The sequence below is a fragment of the Perca fluviatilis genome, chromosome 10 (assembly GCF_010015445.1).
Source record: "Perca fluviatilis chromosome 10, GENO_Pfluv_1.0, whole genome shotgun sequence".
In the NCBI taxonomy this organism is placed as follows: Eukaryota; Metazoa; Chordata; class Actinopteri; order Perciformes; family Percidae; genus Perca; species Perca fluviatilis.
In genome coordinates this window covers 28,029,226-28,047,652 of record NC_053121.1, presented here as the reverse complement: position 1 = coordinate 28,047,652, position 18,427 = coordinate 28,029,226, and the positions used below count along the sequence as shown (strand labels likewise).

Here is an 18,427-nt window from a genome sequence, read left to right as displayed (position 1 = left end):
CCAACTCTTGTATGTACTGTAACTTCTCCATGACATTACAACATGAACGCAAGAACAGAGAGTAGGCTTGTAATGCATTCACATCTTCTGATTTTATTGATTGCCAAGCCAAAGCCTTTTATGCAGCAGCAATATTCATTTCTAAAATGTTCATGCAACAACTTTTTTGCATGAGCATAACCTTCAGCAGGTTCAGCATGTTGGCAACTACGAACCAGCTCCCTTGGCTGCCCTCTAGTAAACCGCTCCAGGTAATACAAGCGGTCAGCATTGCTAGTTACCCTAGGTTCCTACCTATATAGACATGGCTCATATGCCTATTAGTGCCTCCAGTGGACAATTTGTGTCCTACACCCAAACCAATGAAATATATATATATATATATATATATATTTAAAGTATTGTGTTGTTACAGTAATTAAGTTTAATTCTGTATCTGTTATTAATGTAATATATATTTTCAGGATGCACAGATGATCAGATCTTTGAGACCAGGACTGTTGGTGTGGGAGGCGATGTGAGACTGATTTGTACTCGCAAGTCTACGGAAGCTTGTTTTGGATCAGGCTGGTTTCTAGAGAATTTCCTAAAGTCTTAGGAAAAACATTTAGCTTTGAGAGCGATCCTCACATTACAGCCACAGAGGAGCCCGGGACATTTGTTCTGCATATTGCAAAAGCAAGGCTAAGTGATACTGCAGTTTACTACTGTGTGATATACAGTATAACCGTTCCACAGACCCTGCTCTGTCTACAGAGAGGGCTGGTGCTGGTTGTGGTCATCTGCTCTAACAACAGAGTACACACACTCTGGTGGTGACTCTCTCTTCTTCCTCTTCCCTCTTTTCATTTCCTTTGTTGAGAAATCCAGTGCTGCGTAGTTCATTGCCCTTGCTTCACCATCCTGCAAACATTTTATAAATTTGTATTTGTGTCAAGTACAAATATTTCAAAGATTAGGTCTGTGACATCAAAAAACTTCTCTAGAGTATAGATTGCTTTACAGTGAATTCAAAGTGAATTTATCCGTTTCTTTTATGTAATCATTTCTCATTCATCACTACATTGTTTGACTTTAAACCCATTTATCATACAATAACCTATGTTGTACCAGCTCAACAGTTAGTTTTATACTTTTTTGTTATGACTATATTATGTCATGTCCAGATAATCTGATGAATAAAAAGAGTAAGAGTATATGCAGAATATTTATCACACACCCACATCTAGATCTCTACCCCTAGCCAGTGCAAATCAGACAACACACCGCTACATATTTACCAGATCATTTGACTGATCCACAGTTGACCTGTCATTATCACGATGATGGGAGGCACTCAATGCTCCTGTTAAAAAAATAAAAATAAAAATAACATCCTTCAGTGTGATTTTTTCACCCTGTCACTAGAGGACAGAGATATATGAACAACACATTTTCAGTTTTGGGCTTTGCAGTTAAACACATTTACTCCTGTAATGTGTTCAATACACCTTCAGTGTTATAATGATAAACACTGATTAACTTCACAGGAGCAAACACCAAACAGGATCTCTCCACACGTGACCACAGCACAGTAGTAAGTCCCAGTATCAGAGGAGTTCTGTATAGTTTTGGACAGACTGTAGACACAACTTCTTTCCTCTTCTTCATCGCTGTGAGTGTAAATGATACCTAGGTGAGATTCTCCTGATCCAGATCTGAACCAGTACACTCTGTGTTCACCTGGACACTGATCTGTGTTTCCTTTTGTCTTGGAGAGTAGGGAACACTGGAGAGTCACTGAGTCGCCCGGCTTGACTGACTCAGTCTCCGGACTTTGTTTCACATAGACAGCTTTCTGCTGATTAAGATCTGCGTGATTCATTAAAAAAGACATCAAAAGAATGATTTAAATAATTTGCTTGACATAAAAACTTGGCACAAACACTGAAAGTAAAATATGTTTTACCGTTCACAGCTAAGAAGATGCCATTGAAACTCTCTGAATATGTCACTCCATAGTGACAGAAGTATGTTGCTTCGTCCTCTTTGCTGATATTTGTAATGGTAAGAAAATACTGAGCATCCCGTTTTGTAACTGTGAAACGTGAGTTGTTAAATTGTTTATCAATGGCTAATTTGCTAAGAATTTCAGCAACGACACGTTGGAACGTATATCCAAGAGGCTGCTTGTACCAGTAAAAGAATTTGCCTCCCGTCTCAGAAACTGGACACTCCAAAGTTACATTTCTACCAACTTCAACCACAGTCAAAGAGATCTGGTGAGGAACTTCTGCAGTTCGAATCAGGTCTGAAGAAAAAAACAGACAAACAGTAACAGTTTAAACACGAGAGAGCAAAGACAATAAATAATGTAAATGGCTTCCTGTTAGATTATTACAGTACAGTACATGGTCTCACACTAGTTAAGAACTGCACTTACACATGGTACTAAGTAGAATCAAAACAGCCAGTCTTCTGATCATTGTGGTGCAGCAGCTTTCTCTTACACTACTGATGTCTCACCGCCCAAATGGAAGATGTAGTGAGTTGACCAAGGTTTACAAAGCAGAAATCATCGTGATTGGCTGAAATGTAGAAAATGACCTTCCCCCTTCATTTAGCAAACCTGTGATCCATTTTCATTCAATAGGAAATCTACATGTTCTAGGTTGTTGTTTTTTCAAAAGCCAATGTTTTTTTTATTATTTCTGTGATAACCTTTTTTTTGTTTTGTGCTTAGTTAAGAACAAACACAGGAAGTCTTTAAGCTAAATCGGTCTTACTGACACACTGTACGTGTGTATTTAGAGGTCGCAATCAACAGTCAAACTCCGGGCCTAAAATGTGAAGCCAATGCAAAATTGCGTTAAACCTGCATTCGATTCCCCTGGTTGCAAAAAGTATGCATCATGCATCATGTAAACAAGACACTATTGGAGTTGTTGAAAGCTGCATTGTCCCCTTTCAGTGTAGGCTAGCTGTTTTGCTTCCTGTGTTTAGGGAACTTTTGAAATAATGTTAGCTACAGCGTAGGAGGTAGCCTGCAATTTTGAGGGACAGTTGCAAGGTGAGAAGAAATGCATCTAATATGTGAGAGAAAGAGGGGTCTCGGTTCAATAAACCGAACATATTACCCCTATCCCTGGATCACTTCTCTAGCTTTAGCTAAAATACAAAATTGATTTTAAAGTTTTGCTCATTGCTACAAATCATTTAATGGCCTACGTCCTAATGACCATAGGCAGTGATTTATGTTTTCCTCTGTGGGTGCTCACGGGCGCACTCCCTTTAAAAAAAAAAGTTGTCAAAAAATGTTTGCATTTCAGAACCTTAGGAAATGGACAGCGGCCACGTCTATTAACTCGATAATAAAGATACAGATAGGATTGGAGATGAAAAGTTTAACTGACACGTAACCGCGATCAGCTTTGTGGGAAATTAAGAATTTAATGCTGCTTCTTACAGGACACTGGTGGAACTCTCTGCACTGGTGGTGGATGTCGTCAATGCACTTGCATCATTAGGTCTTGCTTTTTTAATAACAAATCTGTCCATTTTAGTATCACTCTGACTGTATAGTGGGGGGATGGAGGGTGGTCACTAAAGAGGCATTTTCATCCATGAGACGCTGTAATTGGTGGATAGGATATGGAGCAGGGGACTGACAGCGACATAACCAATCACACTATGACAGACGCTCCACTCAGCACCAACTGCAATGTTAAATTTTAAATGAATGTATCCTAATGGCAGTCTGGCACACATGGGTGCTCAGTATTTTCCTATACTATCGGCGCCTATGCTAATGACTTCTCTGACCTGCTCACTGCTTACAAACCCTCCAGAACTCTTGGATCACCAGTCGCCGGACTCCTTACTGTACCGGTGATCAGAAGTAAATCTGATGATGGTGCATTCAGTTATTATGGGCCTACTATTTGGAACAAACTTCCTGGTGATATAAGATGTACCACAACTGTGTTGATTTTTAAAAGCAAGCATGAGACCTCCCTGTTCTCTCAGAATCAGAATCAGAATCAGAAATACTTTAATAATCCCAGGGGGAAATTATTTTCGTTACCACTCCAGGTATACAAACAACAAATAAAAACAACATATATTATCAATACTTTAAACATATATAAAAAAACAAATATACAGTAATAATATATAAAATATGAAATGTACAGCGATAATGTGAAAATAGTGCAATAAAAGGCCTATGGCTAGCTTGCCTTCATCTCTCCGTCTCTCTCTCTCTCTCTCTCTCTCTCTCTCTCTCTCTCTCTCTCTTTGGGTATGTGTGTTTATGTTCGTGGTGGGCAGGGGATGACTACATTTTCTATGTGTACGTTCTCATGTCTTTATTTTGTTCATTACTGTTTGTTCACCAAATACACAAGGCTCTCATGATATATTGGCAGTGAACTCCCAGTACTCATATTGCTAACCTAAAACTTTATAGTCTTGCAAGAACTATTAGATGTTGCTGTTTATCATTTCCCAAATGCATCAGTTTTATAAAACGTATTTCACAAACGGACATTTTGACTTTTCATAGCAGGAAAAGTGAAAGTGAAACCACTAAGATTAAGGACGGGCCCATTTCAGGTATGATTGCAATTAAACGTGTTGCTAGTAACACCTGTGTTTAACTAGTCTAAAAGTCTGCAGTGAAAAAGGTCTTATCCACTTTGGTTTCTCTCAACTTTTTGCCATGTGCACATTTGTGTATCTGTCCACCACAACTTCCCCCAACGGTAGACAGAAGTATAGCTTACAAAAATGCATAAGGAGCCTTGTAGGTTGTAGACATAACAAGTCTTCCTTTGTTAGAAAATAAACAGTTTAAAAATATATATATGTCAGCGCACAACTTGCTACTCAAATGAATAAACCCCTCCATCTCTCTGGACTCACAGCACTTTGTAAAGGCCTTCTGCATGTCTGTCGTGAGAACAAGCAAAGCCACATGCAACAGCTACACTGACATAAGCTGTGGTGGGCCATTTCTCCCCCCTTTGACCAACCATCAAGGCTGTTTACTCAGAACAGACCTGACTATGGGCTTCAACAGGATGTGTAGTGACGGAAGAGCTACAAGAGGCTTCAGCAGGCTAAATTATAGTTTTAGTCATGTTTAATGTGCTCATTCAAAGTACAAACAATGTCTATGTTTTGTGTGTTTGTAAAGAAGCAATATATATGTGATCTTCAATAAACACAGATGCATATTAGTTAATTTTTTAATTTAGTTTTAATATAGTTTTTTTTCATTCACCATTAATTAAAATAGGCTTCCAGTCCATTAGGCAAATTAATTTAAGATCACTATGGTAACTGCTCCTCAGATCTCTGCAGGGTAAATCCAGACAGCTAGCTAGACTATCTGTCCAATCTGAGTTTTCTGTTGCACGACTAAAACAACTTTTGAACGTACACATGTTCCACCAAAACAAGTTCCTTCCCGAGGTTATTTCGCAGCGGCACCGTTATTGCACCTGGTGCTTAGCGCCACCCAAGATGATTGTGATTGGTTTAAAGAAATGCCAATATATCAGAGCATGTTTTTCTCCCATCCCAGAGTGCTGTGTGGACTAGCCAGACCTTTCTCCGCAGTGCTGTGGAGGAAGGTCTGGCAATGCTAGACTACTGCTGGTGTGATCTGTCAAATAAACAAGTGTTGGTTTTGCTGCAGATTTCTTTGAAAGAAAACAGAAATGTTGACAACATGTCCTCTTACAGAAATACAGTCACATATGCTTTGACATTAAAGTAAAAAAGCAACTGAAAATCTGAAGATCTGAAGATCTTTCACAAAATCAGCTGAGTGCAAAACTTCTTAAGAAAATATACACATTCTGACTGATACATACCCTATCACTATTGGATGGCAATTGGGAATAAAAGCTACATGTCTCTCTGTAGAGACTCTGGAACCATTCCACAGAGCCTGCTCTGTCTACAGAGAGGGCTGGTGCTGGTTGTGGTCATGTGCTTTAACAACAGAGTACACACACTCTGGAGGTGACTCTCTCTCTGGTGGTGACTCTCTCTTCTTCCTCTTCCCTCTTTTCACTTCCCTTGTTGAGAAATCCAGTCCTGCGTAGTTCATTGCCCTTGCTTCACCATCCTGCAAAAATGTAATATTTGTGTCAAGTACAAATATTTCAGAGATTAAGTCTGTGACATCAAAAAACATCTCTAGAGTATAGATTGCTTTACAGTGAATTTACAGTGAGCTTTACAAGTTTCTTTTATGTAATCATTTCTCATTCATCAGTACATTGTTTGACTTTAAACCCATTTATCATACAGTAACATATGTTGTACCAGCTCAACAGTTAGTTTTATATTTTTTTGTTATGACTAATATTATGTGTCATGTCCAGATAATCTGATAAATAAAAAGAGTAAGAGTATAGGCAGAATATTTATCACAAACCCACATCTATATCTATAGCTCTACCCCTAACCAGTGCAAATCAGACAACACCGCTACATATTTACCAGATCATTTGATTGATCCACAGTTGTCCTGTCATTATCACGATGATGGGAGGCACTCAATGCTCCTGTTAAAAAAAAAGAGGACAGAGATAAATGAACAACATATTTTAATCACATTTTCAGTTTTGGGCTTTGCAGTTAAACACATTTACTCCTGTAATGTGTTCAATACACCTTCAGTGTTATAATGATAACCACTGATTAACTTCACCAGAGCAGTCGCGGGTGAATTGATTTGGTCAGTAGTTTGTAATAGCATGTAACTTCTATAATTAGATGTTTCTGCTGCAATAATATATGGTGGTGGGACATTATCTATAATAACCAGTAGGTTGGTGTTGCCTTCCTTCACATACAATATTTTTGCATAAAGAGTATTTAGTCTGCCGTAGTGATAGTTTTATTTATTTCCACTGTTATCATATTTTGTTAATTATTAGAAATACAAATGTATATTATGGTATTGTTATGGTTCAGACAGTCATACTTAAGTGAAATTAAAAAAGTAAGTGTGGTGAACCTACCTTTGCAATGTTCACAAACATTCCTTCGATTTCTGTAGAAAATAAGGGCGGCGATTACAGTCACACAGCAGGCCAACAGGACTCCAAGAACAAGGACAACTGGCTCCAGTTCTGATCCTGAATCACATACACTTCTAAATAAGAATTATTTTATTCTGGACCCTTGGGAGTAATCACTTAATAGTTAGTTTAGAAGACTTATGATAATCATCACTAGGCACAATGTGTATGTCATTTTAACTAGGCTAAATTAATTAATGCAAGATGCATACATGATTTTGATACAACTTTTAAAAACATACTTGTCTCCACTTTAGTTCCTTCACCAAACAGGATCTCTCCACACGTGACCACAGCACAGTAGTAAGTCCCAGTATCAGATGAGTTTTGTATAATTTTGGACAGACTGTAGACACAACTTCTTTCCTCTTCTTCATCACTGTGAGTGTAAATGATGCCTGGGTGAGATTCTCCTGATCCAGATCTGAACCAGTACACTCTGTGTTCACCTGGACACTGATCTGTGTTTCCTTTTGTCTTGAAAAGAAGGGAACACTGGAGAGTCACTGAGTTGCCTGGCTTGACCGACTCAGTCTCCGGACTTTGTTTCACATAGACAGATTTCTGCTGATTACGATCTGCGTGATTCATTAAAAAAGACATCAAAAGAAATTCATGATTTAAATGATTTGCTTGACATAAAAACTTGGCACAAACACTGAAAGTAAAAGATGTTCTACCATTCACAGCCAAAAAGATGCCATTTGAACTCTCTGTATATCGCTCCATAGTGACAGAAGTATGTTGCTTCGTCTTCTTTGCTGATATTTGTAATGGTGAGAAAATACTGAGCATCCATTTTTGTAGCTGTGAAACGTGAGTTGTTAAATTCTTTTCTAATAGTTAATTTGCCATGAGTTTCAGCAATGACAGGTTGGACCGTATATCCAAGAGGCTGCTTGTACCAGTAAAAGAATTTGCCTCCCTTATCAGAAACTGGACACTCCAAAGTTACATTTCTACCAACTTCAACCACAGTCAAAGAGATCGGGTGAGGAACCTCTGCAGTTTGAATCAGGTCTGAAGAAAAAACAGACAAACAGTAACAGTTTAAACACGAGAGAACAAAAACAATAAATAATGTAAATGGCACATATATATAAATCCTGTTATATTATTACAGTACAGTACATGGTCTCACACTAGTTAAGAATTGCACTTACACGTGGTACTAAGTAGAATCAAAACAGCCAGTCTTCTGATCATTGTGGTGCAGCAGCTTTCTCTTACACTACTGATGTCTCACCGCTAAAATGGAAGATGTAGTGAGTTGATCAAGGTTAACAAAGCAGAAATCATCGTGATTGGCTGAAATGTAGAAAATGACCTTCCCCCTTCATTGAGCAAATCTGTGATCCATTTTCATTTGATAGGAAATCTACATGTTCTAGGTTGTTGTTTTTTCAAAAGCCGGTGTTTTTCTATTGTTTCTGTGATTAACTTTTTTGTGTTTTGTGCTTAGTTAAGAACAAGCACTGGAAATCTTTAAGCTAAATCGGTTTTACTGACACACTGCATGTGTGTATTTAGAGGTTGCAATCAACAGTCAAACTCCGGGCCTAAAACGTGAAGCCAATGCAAAAGTGCCTTAAACCTGCCTTAAACCTGCATTCTATTTAATGGCGGGGGGCGACTCCACTGGTTGCAAAAAATCTGATTATATAGAAGTCATAATTTAAATGCCCCTACTTATCACTTGATGTACTTCAGTTAACATTTTCCTTATGAGTTTATGGCCTCAATCACTAGTTTAAAGTCCTCTTTAATACAGCATGATATTCCTTTTGTAAATTTTGATTCCCATTTACAGTAAAATAGATGATGATGCAGGGTATGTTTTAGGGCGTGGCTCCCTTGTGATAGACAAGTTGCTACCATGGCGATATCCTCGGGTGTCAGTCAGATCCACCCCTCGCTCCTCCTCAGCTCCACCCTCCAAATATGGTCACTTCAAAATGGTAGTCCACTGAATGGCTGAAGTCTTATTCTCAGTGACGTTGCTGGCTTCGCACACTTTTGTAACTGAACGAAACCTGATGATTTTTTGGATGTAGCAGTGGCTCCCTTGCTAGCTAATGAGATGCATCATGTAAACAAGACACTATTGGAGTTGTTGAAAGCTGCATTGTCCCCTTTCAGTGTAGGCTAGCTGTTTTGCTTCCTGTGTTTAGGGAACTTTTGAAATAATGTTAGCTACAGCGTAGGTGGCATGCTGCAGGTTTGAGGGACAGTTGTAAGGTGAGAAGAAATGTGGCCAAAACCACAGAATTTGAGATGTCAAGAGTTTGCAGGTAAATCTATATGTGAGAGAAAGAGGGCTCTCGGTACGATAAATCAAGCATATTACTCCTATACTTAGATCACTTCACTAGCTTTAGATAAAATACAGAATTGATTTTAAAATGTTGCTCATTGCTACAAATCATTTAATTGCCTAGGTCCTAATGACTTCTCTGACCTGCTCACTGCTTACAAACCCTCCAGAACTCTTGGATCATCAGTCACTGGACTCCTTACTGTATAGAGGATGGATACCCGAGCCTGACGGGACCGGACAGTACGCGACAGGCCAGGCCGGGTTCGGACACATATTTAGAAATTATGTTTGGGTTTGGGTCGGGCTTGGCCACATCAGCGTGATAAGTCATTCATTGAGTTGGCCCAGCCGCTTATTAACGTCGGTGCTACATATGGTTCAGTGGCAGCGCAGAACTTACTGGCTGACCCCACCACTGTGTCAAAACGGTGCCATGAGCTGGCAACAGAGAAACACAAAGCTGGTTGAGCAGTTAAATGACATTCTGACTGAGGTGAATTTGATCGGAATGACAACGGATATTAGCCTCGTGAGACTGTCCTGATCTCGCAAGCTCCAGTTTTACACTCACAGATCAGTCTGGCATCTTGAGATTTGGAGCCGTTCGCCAAACGACCGACCAATCAGCATTGGTTTTGAGGCGGGTTTAGGTGGTGATAGACAGATGGTTAATCCAATCAGCTAACCAGTATTTTCAGACAGCGGTAGCCCGAATTCTGGTAGTGCTTCTTTCTCTTGGATCCTTCTTTTGGAATATGGACCGGGAACCTGAAATGGTGCCTTTTATTCATAAATTCTCGTTACACAAACGGCAAATATCCTTTACCGACATGTTGCTTGCTTGCTGAGCTAATGAGCTATGCTTTGCCTGCAGCAGCAGGGGCTTGTGGTTGTATTTTCATACGCTTCGTTGATCTGATTGGTTGATTTGGCCCGTCTATCACCAACATAGGTGGTGATAGACAGATGGTTTATCTAATCAGCTAACCAGTATTTTCGCCTCTTCCCAAAAGTTCTCCAACAGTAAGTTCCCAGATGGATATGCCAAGCAAATGCGAAGCAATTCATCTAGCGGAGTCAGGTTAAACAGATATCTGGATGGAGGACTACCATGCGCTCATCTGTTGACATTACCGGATGCCTTCCTACAGTTACTTAATAAATGCGGGCTTTCAACACAAACAAACATACATGTGCTATTAGTATGAGAATCTCTCTCTCTCTCTCTCTCTCTTTTTCTCTCTCTCTTTGGGTATGTGTGTTATGTTGGTGGTGGGCGGGGGGTGACTACATTTTTGTATGTGTACATTCTCATGTCTTTATTTTGTTCATAACTGTTTGTTCACCAAATACACAAGGCTCCCATGATATATTGGCAGTGAATTCCCAGTACTCATATTGCTAACCTAAAACTTTATAGTCTTGCAAGAAGTATTGAATGTTGCTGTTTATCATTCCCAAATGCATCAGTTTTATAAAATGTTTTTCACAAACTTGTAGGTTGTAGACATAATAAGTCTTCCTTTGTTAGAAAATAAACTAAAATATATATGTCACAACTTGCTACTCAAATGAATAAACCCCTCCATCTCTTTGGCCTCACAGCACTTTGTAAAGGCCTCACAGACATAAGCTGTGGTGGGCCATTTCTCCACTCTTTGACCAACGATCAAGGCTATTTACTCAGAACAGGCCTGACTATGGGCTTCAACAGGATGTGTAGTGACGGAAGAGCTACAAGAGGCTTCAGCAGGCTATATTATAGTTTTAGTCGTGTTTGTTAATGTGCTAATTCAAAGTACAAATAATGTCTATCTTTTGTGTGTTTGTGAAGAAGCAACTATATGCAACCTTCAATTATCACAGCTGTGTATTTGTTCTTTTTTTTTTTTAGTTTTATTATGTAGATTTTTTCATTCACCATTAATTAAAACAGGCTTCCAGTCCATCACTGCATCAAGTGACTTTCGCGTCGCTGCATTGCTTGTCGCGGATAACAGGCAATTGTCTATTGGAAGAAGAACACCAGGGTGGGACAAGTGAATGATTAGCACCTCCCATTCCCATCTCTGACATCAACTACCAATAAAAAGCCGCCGGTCATATAGTGTGACTGTGACTGTGTGTGTGTGTGTGTGTGTGTGTGTGTGTGTGTGTGTGTGTGTGTGTGTGTGTGTGTGTGTGTCTTCTTTACCTTCTGCAAAAAAATCCATAAGGTTCAACTTGTATAATGCTGATTAACGCTGGGTTAGTGACAATATTTGTGTGTAGTTGGTTTCTGAGATCTGTCTGTGCTGATTTTGTTTGAGTGTGACTGTTACTGTTAGATGCAGAGAGTTACACACAGTCTGAGGCGGACAGAGGTGAAGGAAGGTCTAGTTGTAAGAACAGACAGATTGAGAAGCATTAGGAAAATGGAACCTGATGAAATGGACTTAATCCACACAATATGTCACTGATTTGACTAACAACATTAACTCATGCTGATAGCAATTCATATGCCAAATGTTTATTTCAGCCACAACAGTAGCATGGCTCTGTCGGTCAGTCAATTACTTTGGTTAAGACTGAAATATCTCAGCAAATGTTGGATGAGTCAAGGTTTTGCCAGGCAATATTTCCTAATAAGTATTTTGATCTCCTAACTTTTCATCTAGTGCCATCAGCAGGTTGACATAGTTGGTGTTGTGTGTAATGTCTACTGAATGGAGTGCAGTGCAATGCACAGTGATGTAAGAATTACATGGCAGAGGCAGACAGCTCTGTGTCCCGCGGTTAAGAGGCCAAACATAAACTGCAGCGTCCCCAGTTCATGTCAGTGAACTGCTGTGTAACTGGCCACCACAACATCTTACAACCATTGTTACATAAATATACATTATGAAAAAATGTCAGAGGACAACCACTCAACTAAATAAACTCCTCCCTCTTTCTGTTCTGACAGCACTTTGTAAAGGCCTTCTTCATGTCTGTCGTGAGAACAACAAGCAAAGCCACATGCAACAGCTACACTGACATACATAAGCTGTGGTGGGCCATTTCTCCCCCCTTTGACCAACCATCAAGGCTGTTTACTCAGAACAGACCTGACTATGGGCTTCAACAGGATGTGTAGTGAGGGAAGAGCTACAAGAGGCTTCAGCAGGTCGTGTTTGTTAATGTGCTCATTCAAAGTACAAATAATGTCTATCTTTTGTGTGTTTGTAAAGAAGCAACTATATGTATCTTCAGTTATCACAGATGCATATTAGTTCATTTTTTTATTTAGTTTTTTTTCATTCACCATTAATTAAAACAGGCTTCCAGTCCATCACTGCATCAAGTGACTTTAGCAAGGCTGTCATTGCTTTGGCAGATAACAGGGCAAATTAACTTAAGATCACAGTTCAAACTCTGTCTTTTGGAAGAAGACCAGGGTGGGACAAGTGAATGATTAGCACCTCCCATTCCCATCTCTGACAGCAACTACCAATGAAAATCACACTATATAAACAATGGTTATATAGTGTGATTGGGGCTGTGTGTGTGTGTGTGTGTGTGTGTGTGTGTGTGTGTGTGTGTGTGTGTGTGTGTGTGTGTGTGTGTGTGTGTGTGTGTGTGTGTGTGTGTGTATGTGTGTGTGTGTGTGTGTGTGATTGTGATTGTGCCTTTACCTTCTGCTATAAGTTGTTATATTGAAATATTCATACAAATAATATAGTGTTACTATGCATACAGGACATTGAAAATATATCATCATGTTAATTTTATGTTTACCCAGTTGTCCCCATTAAATTAGGAAAAGTCATTCAATATGAAGCAAAAAAAAGATGTCAAGCACTTTTTTAGAGATGTTAAACATTGAATGGGGTCAAATTGACCCCAAGGATAACAGGAGGGTTAAATTGAAGCCCATCCACAACAATGCTTAAGTTTCCATGCATCATTTGTGGTGACTGTAAATGTGTGTTCATCTGTTTCTGTTTATGTGAAAGTACAAATTGTGTTATGGCAGATACATTGTCTCTGTTTATTTTTATTCTGTATACATCTTTCAAGTTGGCAATAAACCTCTTGTCTGTTTTGGTAATTTTTTTGATGCCAGAGTTTGTGGTGTTGAACAGTCCTGTCAGGCATTCCTGTCCACATTATACTGAGGGTGTCCAGTGTTGGAAAAGTTCACTTTCTACATGAACTAGTTCAAAGTTCAGTTCACAAATTTTAAAATGAATTAGTTCAGTTCATAGTTAATACTTCAAAATTTTGAACTAAGTTCACAGTTCCAAAAATGAACTAGTTCATAGTTAATTTTTTCGATATGTTGCTGCGAGCTATTTTTCAAAATAGAAAGGCTCGCGGGGTGCTTCAGTTCAATGTGCCGTTTCAGGTTTGCTGTGGATGTGACTGAAGTGCGGATTTTCTTTTTGAAAGCCGGCTGGCAAAGTTTGCACAGAAATGTAAGATTTTTCCCATCCTCATTGACCTTGTCATGAAACTCGTTTAAATAATCATACGACACCTACTTGCTGCTTTGTCGCCTACATGCTGCTTTCTGTTTTGATGACGCATGCAGCGGTGCGACACTGGTGGCTCGTGTTGCCAGATTGGGTGTTTTTTCCTACATATTAAGGCCTATTTACGGTGTGTTTTAGCCGGGTTTTCACCTGGAAGGCTCTATAGAAATCTGGCACCCTATTGAACCAAGTTAAACTGAGAGAGCGTGTCGTTCACAGACACCAGAATGAACGAGTTCACGGTAACGTTCATCAGGCAGTAAAACAGTACGTTCACGTTCACCCAAAAAATGAACGCGTTCAGGTACAACACTGAGGGTGTCAACCAATAAATGATGGTTGCACAGGATTGTTTCATGTTAATCACCTTGTTAACCACTGGGTTATTTTATTTGTGACTTTCTCCCTCAGATAAAAATATGCAGGTCAGTAACTGTAAATCACCTCGAGGTGAATGTGTTCCTGTGATACTGTGAGAGAGTCTCTCTGCTGCTGCCTTTAACCACCACTGAAAAGAAGTGAGTATAGAGGATGGATGGTTTGACAGCGCTCCTCTGTATGCTGTGCTCTTCCTGCTGAAGTGACTGACAGGCAGAGTGGGCGGGTCATCATTAATGATGTGGAGCATCTGAATTGGCTGGCTCTTACAATATTTAAGATGGCTCCTCTGTCTTTGTGTGTCACTTCATCAAATGGCTGGATTCATCTTTTTTAAATGCACACATATCAATATTAAATTAAATTAGGATTTTTTTTATCAGGCCTAGACATATGTCTTTATATTTAGAGTTATAGTACATGAGATGTATTCATATTTAAAGGTTATCAGTGCCCTTTTTAAAATAGCTTCTGAAAAAAGTTAATTATGTATCTTCTATTTGTTAAATCATTTGAGTTTTACTCAAATATGGCGGCAGGGATGTAAAAAAGAGCAAATGATTAATGTCCAATCTAACACAGAAGAGATATTTAATGCACAGAACAATTGATTTGCTAAATATCTGCACAAATACAGGCACCCAATTGCATGAACACACAAAAAAATATGCTTGGATCGGCAGAGGACATTTCAGGCTTGATGCTCTTTATTTGACAGCATTCCATTCCAAAAATCCAGACAAACTATGTATGTTGAATTAAAATTGTTTTGCATGGGTTACACACTGGCAATCTAATCTAATCCCAAAACTTTTTAGGAGCCATGCTTTGGCAACAAAGCAACAGGATCTCAGGAAATTTCAGTTTTGAATATATAAATCCTACAATCCCTAAATGTAATATGCTCTATGGTCTCCTTTGGCATACATTTATATTGGACCTTTCTGCTGTGTGTCATTTACGTCCATCAGTGGGTTTGGAAATGTATTCCAGGAACTCTGCATGGCAAACTGGAGACGTCAATGTTAAAAGACACATTTACCTGTATTTAGTTTCAGTGTCAAATATAGAAACTCACCATGAAGCATGAAACTAAGTGTGCTGTTGGTGTTGTTTTCATGTGTTTAGGTTGGAAAGATGGTTGATATTATTTCCACTGTGGTGGTACAGTGAAAAGCCAACATAACGAGAGGCCAATCAAATTGCTCTGAAATTGTTCCCTCCCACTTGATATGATTATTTTAAGGTGCATTATCTTCTGATCAATTTATTTTAAGTGCAGTTACAAGTCGAACAACCAGAAAATGATAACCGTATTTTATTTTCTGCTGATGCTCAGAGTCGGGCGTAAGTATATGTTGAAATGTTAGATTTACTCCAGATATATATTGAATACATTGTCATGTTCTCAAAGTCATTTGGCAGGACATAGATGATTATTTCTCTGTTGTTTATCACTCATCTGTGTTTCTCTATTATTTTTAGGATGCATAGGTGATCAGATCTTTGAGACAAAGACTGTTGGTGTTGGAGAGGATGTGACTTTAAATTGTAACCGGCAGAAATCTGAGTACACAGGAGCCTTGTTTTGGATCAGACTTGTTTCTGGAAACTTTCCTGAATTCTTGGCAGGAACACTTGCCATTAATTTTGATGTTGTTAACAAGACTCCTCACTTTTCAGGAAAACAACAACCTGGAACATTTATTCTGCATATTAATAAAGCAAAACCGAGTGATACTGGAGTTTACTACTGCATAAAGGTAGAAAGACAGACCGAAATGACATTTTTGAATGGAACACTTCTGAGAATCAAAGGTAAATACAATTCAGCAAACGGCCCTTTCACATTCTTTAAAAAAAGGAATAATTCTACTTTTATCAAACACCATTGATGACAGCAGATTAAATGGTTAAAATGTTCCTATATGTTATATAAAGATACGTTTGAATTGTTCAAAGGAAAGTGTTTTATATTAGAAATTGTTCACATTTATTGTTTTCTTCTTCATCAAAGGTAGTAAAACAATTTTACTTTTCCATTTCCCAGAATCAGAACCTAATATTACTGCCATCATCCAAGACCATCCATCTGTTCCAGTCCATCCAGGAGACTCAGTGACGCTTCAGTGTTCAGTCCTGTCGGACTCTGAGAAGAAAACATGTCCCGGTGACCACGGTGTGTTCTGGTTCAGAGCCGGATCAGACGAATCTCATCCCAGTTTAATTTATGCTCATGGAAACCACGGTGATGAATGTGAGAAGAGTCCTGAGGCTTACTCTCCACAGAAATGTGTTTACAACTTCTCTAAAATCGTCAGCTCCTCTGATGCTGGGACTTATTACTGTGCTGTGGCCACATGTGGGGAGATATTATTTGGAGATGGAACTAAACTGGACATTGAAGGTAACTGTGTAATAAGTAAATTTGCTTATTAAAGTGTTTTATTTTAAATATTATTTTTTATATTATTTTACAAGCAAAATTATACAACCATGAGTTGAATTAAACACCATTTACTTTTACCTATTGTTTTTTCCATTTGATAATGTTTCAGGAACCAGCATGTGGTCACAGAAGACCAATACAATTATTTTCTCAGTTATCTCGGCCATAAGTCTGATTGTTACAGCCTTCCTCATTTACACCATCAAGAGAAACAACGGTAATAGAAACTACTCATAGTTCTCTGTGCAACAGTATTACATAAAAACTACTGCATCTGTATTTATTATCTATATATTTTCTGTTTCATAATTTCAGCTGCTGTTGCTGAGCAAAAACACAGTGGTGGTCAGAAAATTCCACAGGTAAAAAACACAACAGTACAGAAGTAACCTTATTAAAATAGTTATTTTAATTATTTGACTTTGTCATCTCACATTTCCTCAGAGAGATGAAGACAGAAGTATTTATTCTGCTGTCGTCTTCACTGTGATGAAAACTGGAAGTGGTGCGATAAAGGATTCAAAAGCAGCAGAGAGACAGAGGAGCTACGCTGCTGTCAAGACTTTTGGGTTGGATTAGTGAGTTAACAGGTCTGTTTGCCATCAGTTGGTACTGTATGTTAGTCTGTTTGGAGCTAAAGGGTTTATCTGAGGCAATGCTGTAAGGATTAGGCTATATATCACTTTGACTAACATTTTAACTTGTGTCTCTTTCATGCAAATGTGCACAATTAAAAGTTACATAGCAGGGTGCCCTGATGGCATATGGATCAGGTAAAGAACACGAACAGCTGGAAAAACCTTTTAAAATTTCATGATTTATCTCTCCCTCATTTCCTGTTCTCTCGCTACTATTGCTATTCAATGAAGGACAAAAATGCCTCCCCAAAAATTGCTAAAAAAGAAAATAATTAGTTTTTTCCAGCTAAATCTGCCTATGACAACTAGGATGTTCTCAATTTTGCAATAAAAGAAATAATAAACTAAGTTTCCGTTAAGATGGACATTACATTTAAATAATAAGGTTTCTACTGTAACTGGGAGTAATTGTAAATATGGAATTTTTCACTGGATCAGTGTTGGCAAAGATATATCACAAATTCTAAAATTCAAGAAAAAGAACACTGATTTCGGATTTGTACTCTGTATGAGCCTGTAACCTGTATTTTTGTTGTTGCTGTGTAAATATTTGTAAACATAATTTATAACTCTATCAAACAATATCAATAAAGAAAACCGCTTTTTTTTTGCCAAACTGTTGCTTTTGGTGTGATCTCTCCAAAAAACAAGTGTTGGTTCTGCTGCAGATTCTCTATCATTTGCCAGAATCACTGAAATCCATTCAACATTTAAATGATAACAAAACAGAATTTATCAAGTCTCTAACCTTAACAACCTGATAGGTACAGTATTTCACAGGCAAACTGCTGCTCTCAAAGTATTTGTGATGAGTGAAGATGCAGTTACTCCATATGAAAAGACAATATAAATATAATTTTTTATGTCAACACAAGCAAACGCAGACATGTTGACAACAAGCAGCATTACCCTACTATTGGATTGCAATTGGGAATAAAAAGCTATGTCCCACCCAAACTGAAGCTCTCTGTAGAGACTCAGGAACCGTTCCACAGACCCTGCTCTGTCCACAGAGAGGGCAGATGCTGGTTGTGGTAATCTGCTCTAACAACAGAGAACACACACTCTGGTGGTGA

General features: G+C 38.6%; 3 protein-coding genes across 3 annotated transcripts; 1 reads left to right on the top strand and 2 right to left on the bottom strand.

Moving 5' to 3' along the window:
• Window positions 1-1,498: 1,498 nt before the first annotated feature.
• Window positions 1,499-2,490, bottom strand: LOC120566550. The gene is made up of 3 exons (XM_039813073.1): window positions 2,423-2,490; window positions 1,949-2,290; window positions 1,499-1,851 (listed from the first exon to the last, which is right to left on the bottom strand). The coding sequence occupies exons 1-3, from the start codon at window positions 2,463-2,465 to the stop codon at window positions 1,499-1,501; spliced, it is 738 nt and encodes a 245-aa protein (XP_039669007.1). The 5' UTR covers window positions 2,466-2,490.
• Window positions 2,491-5,284: 2,794 nt separating this feature from the next.
• On the bottom strand, window positions 5,285-7,805 carry LOC120566548. The gene is made up of 5 exons (XM_039813072.1): window positions 7,757-7,805; window positions 7,319-7,654; window positions 7,017-7,133; window positions 6,493-6,557; window positions 5,285-6,115 (listed from the first exon to the last, which is right to left on the bottom strand). Exons 1-5 carry the CDS (start codon window positions 7,803-7,805, stop codon window positions 5,945-5,947), a joined length of 738 nt encoding a protein of 245 aa, XP_039669006.1. The 3' UTR covers window positions 5,285-5,944.
• A 1,147-nt stretch (window positions 7,806-8,952) lies between these two features.
• On the top strand, window positions 8,953-16,950 carry LOC120566547 (signal-regulatory protein beta-2-like). Its single transcript, XM_039813071.1, has 4 exons — window positions 8,953-8,974; window positions 15,750-16,082; window positions 16,315-16,671; window positions 16,823-16,950. Exons 1-4 carry the CDS (start codon window positions 8,953-8,955, stop codon window positions 16,948-16,950), a joined length of 840 nt encoding a protein of 279 aa, XP_039669005.1.
• Window positions 16,951-18,427: the final 1,477 nt, after the last annotated feature.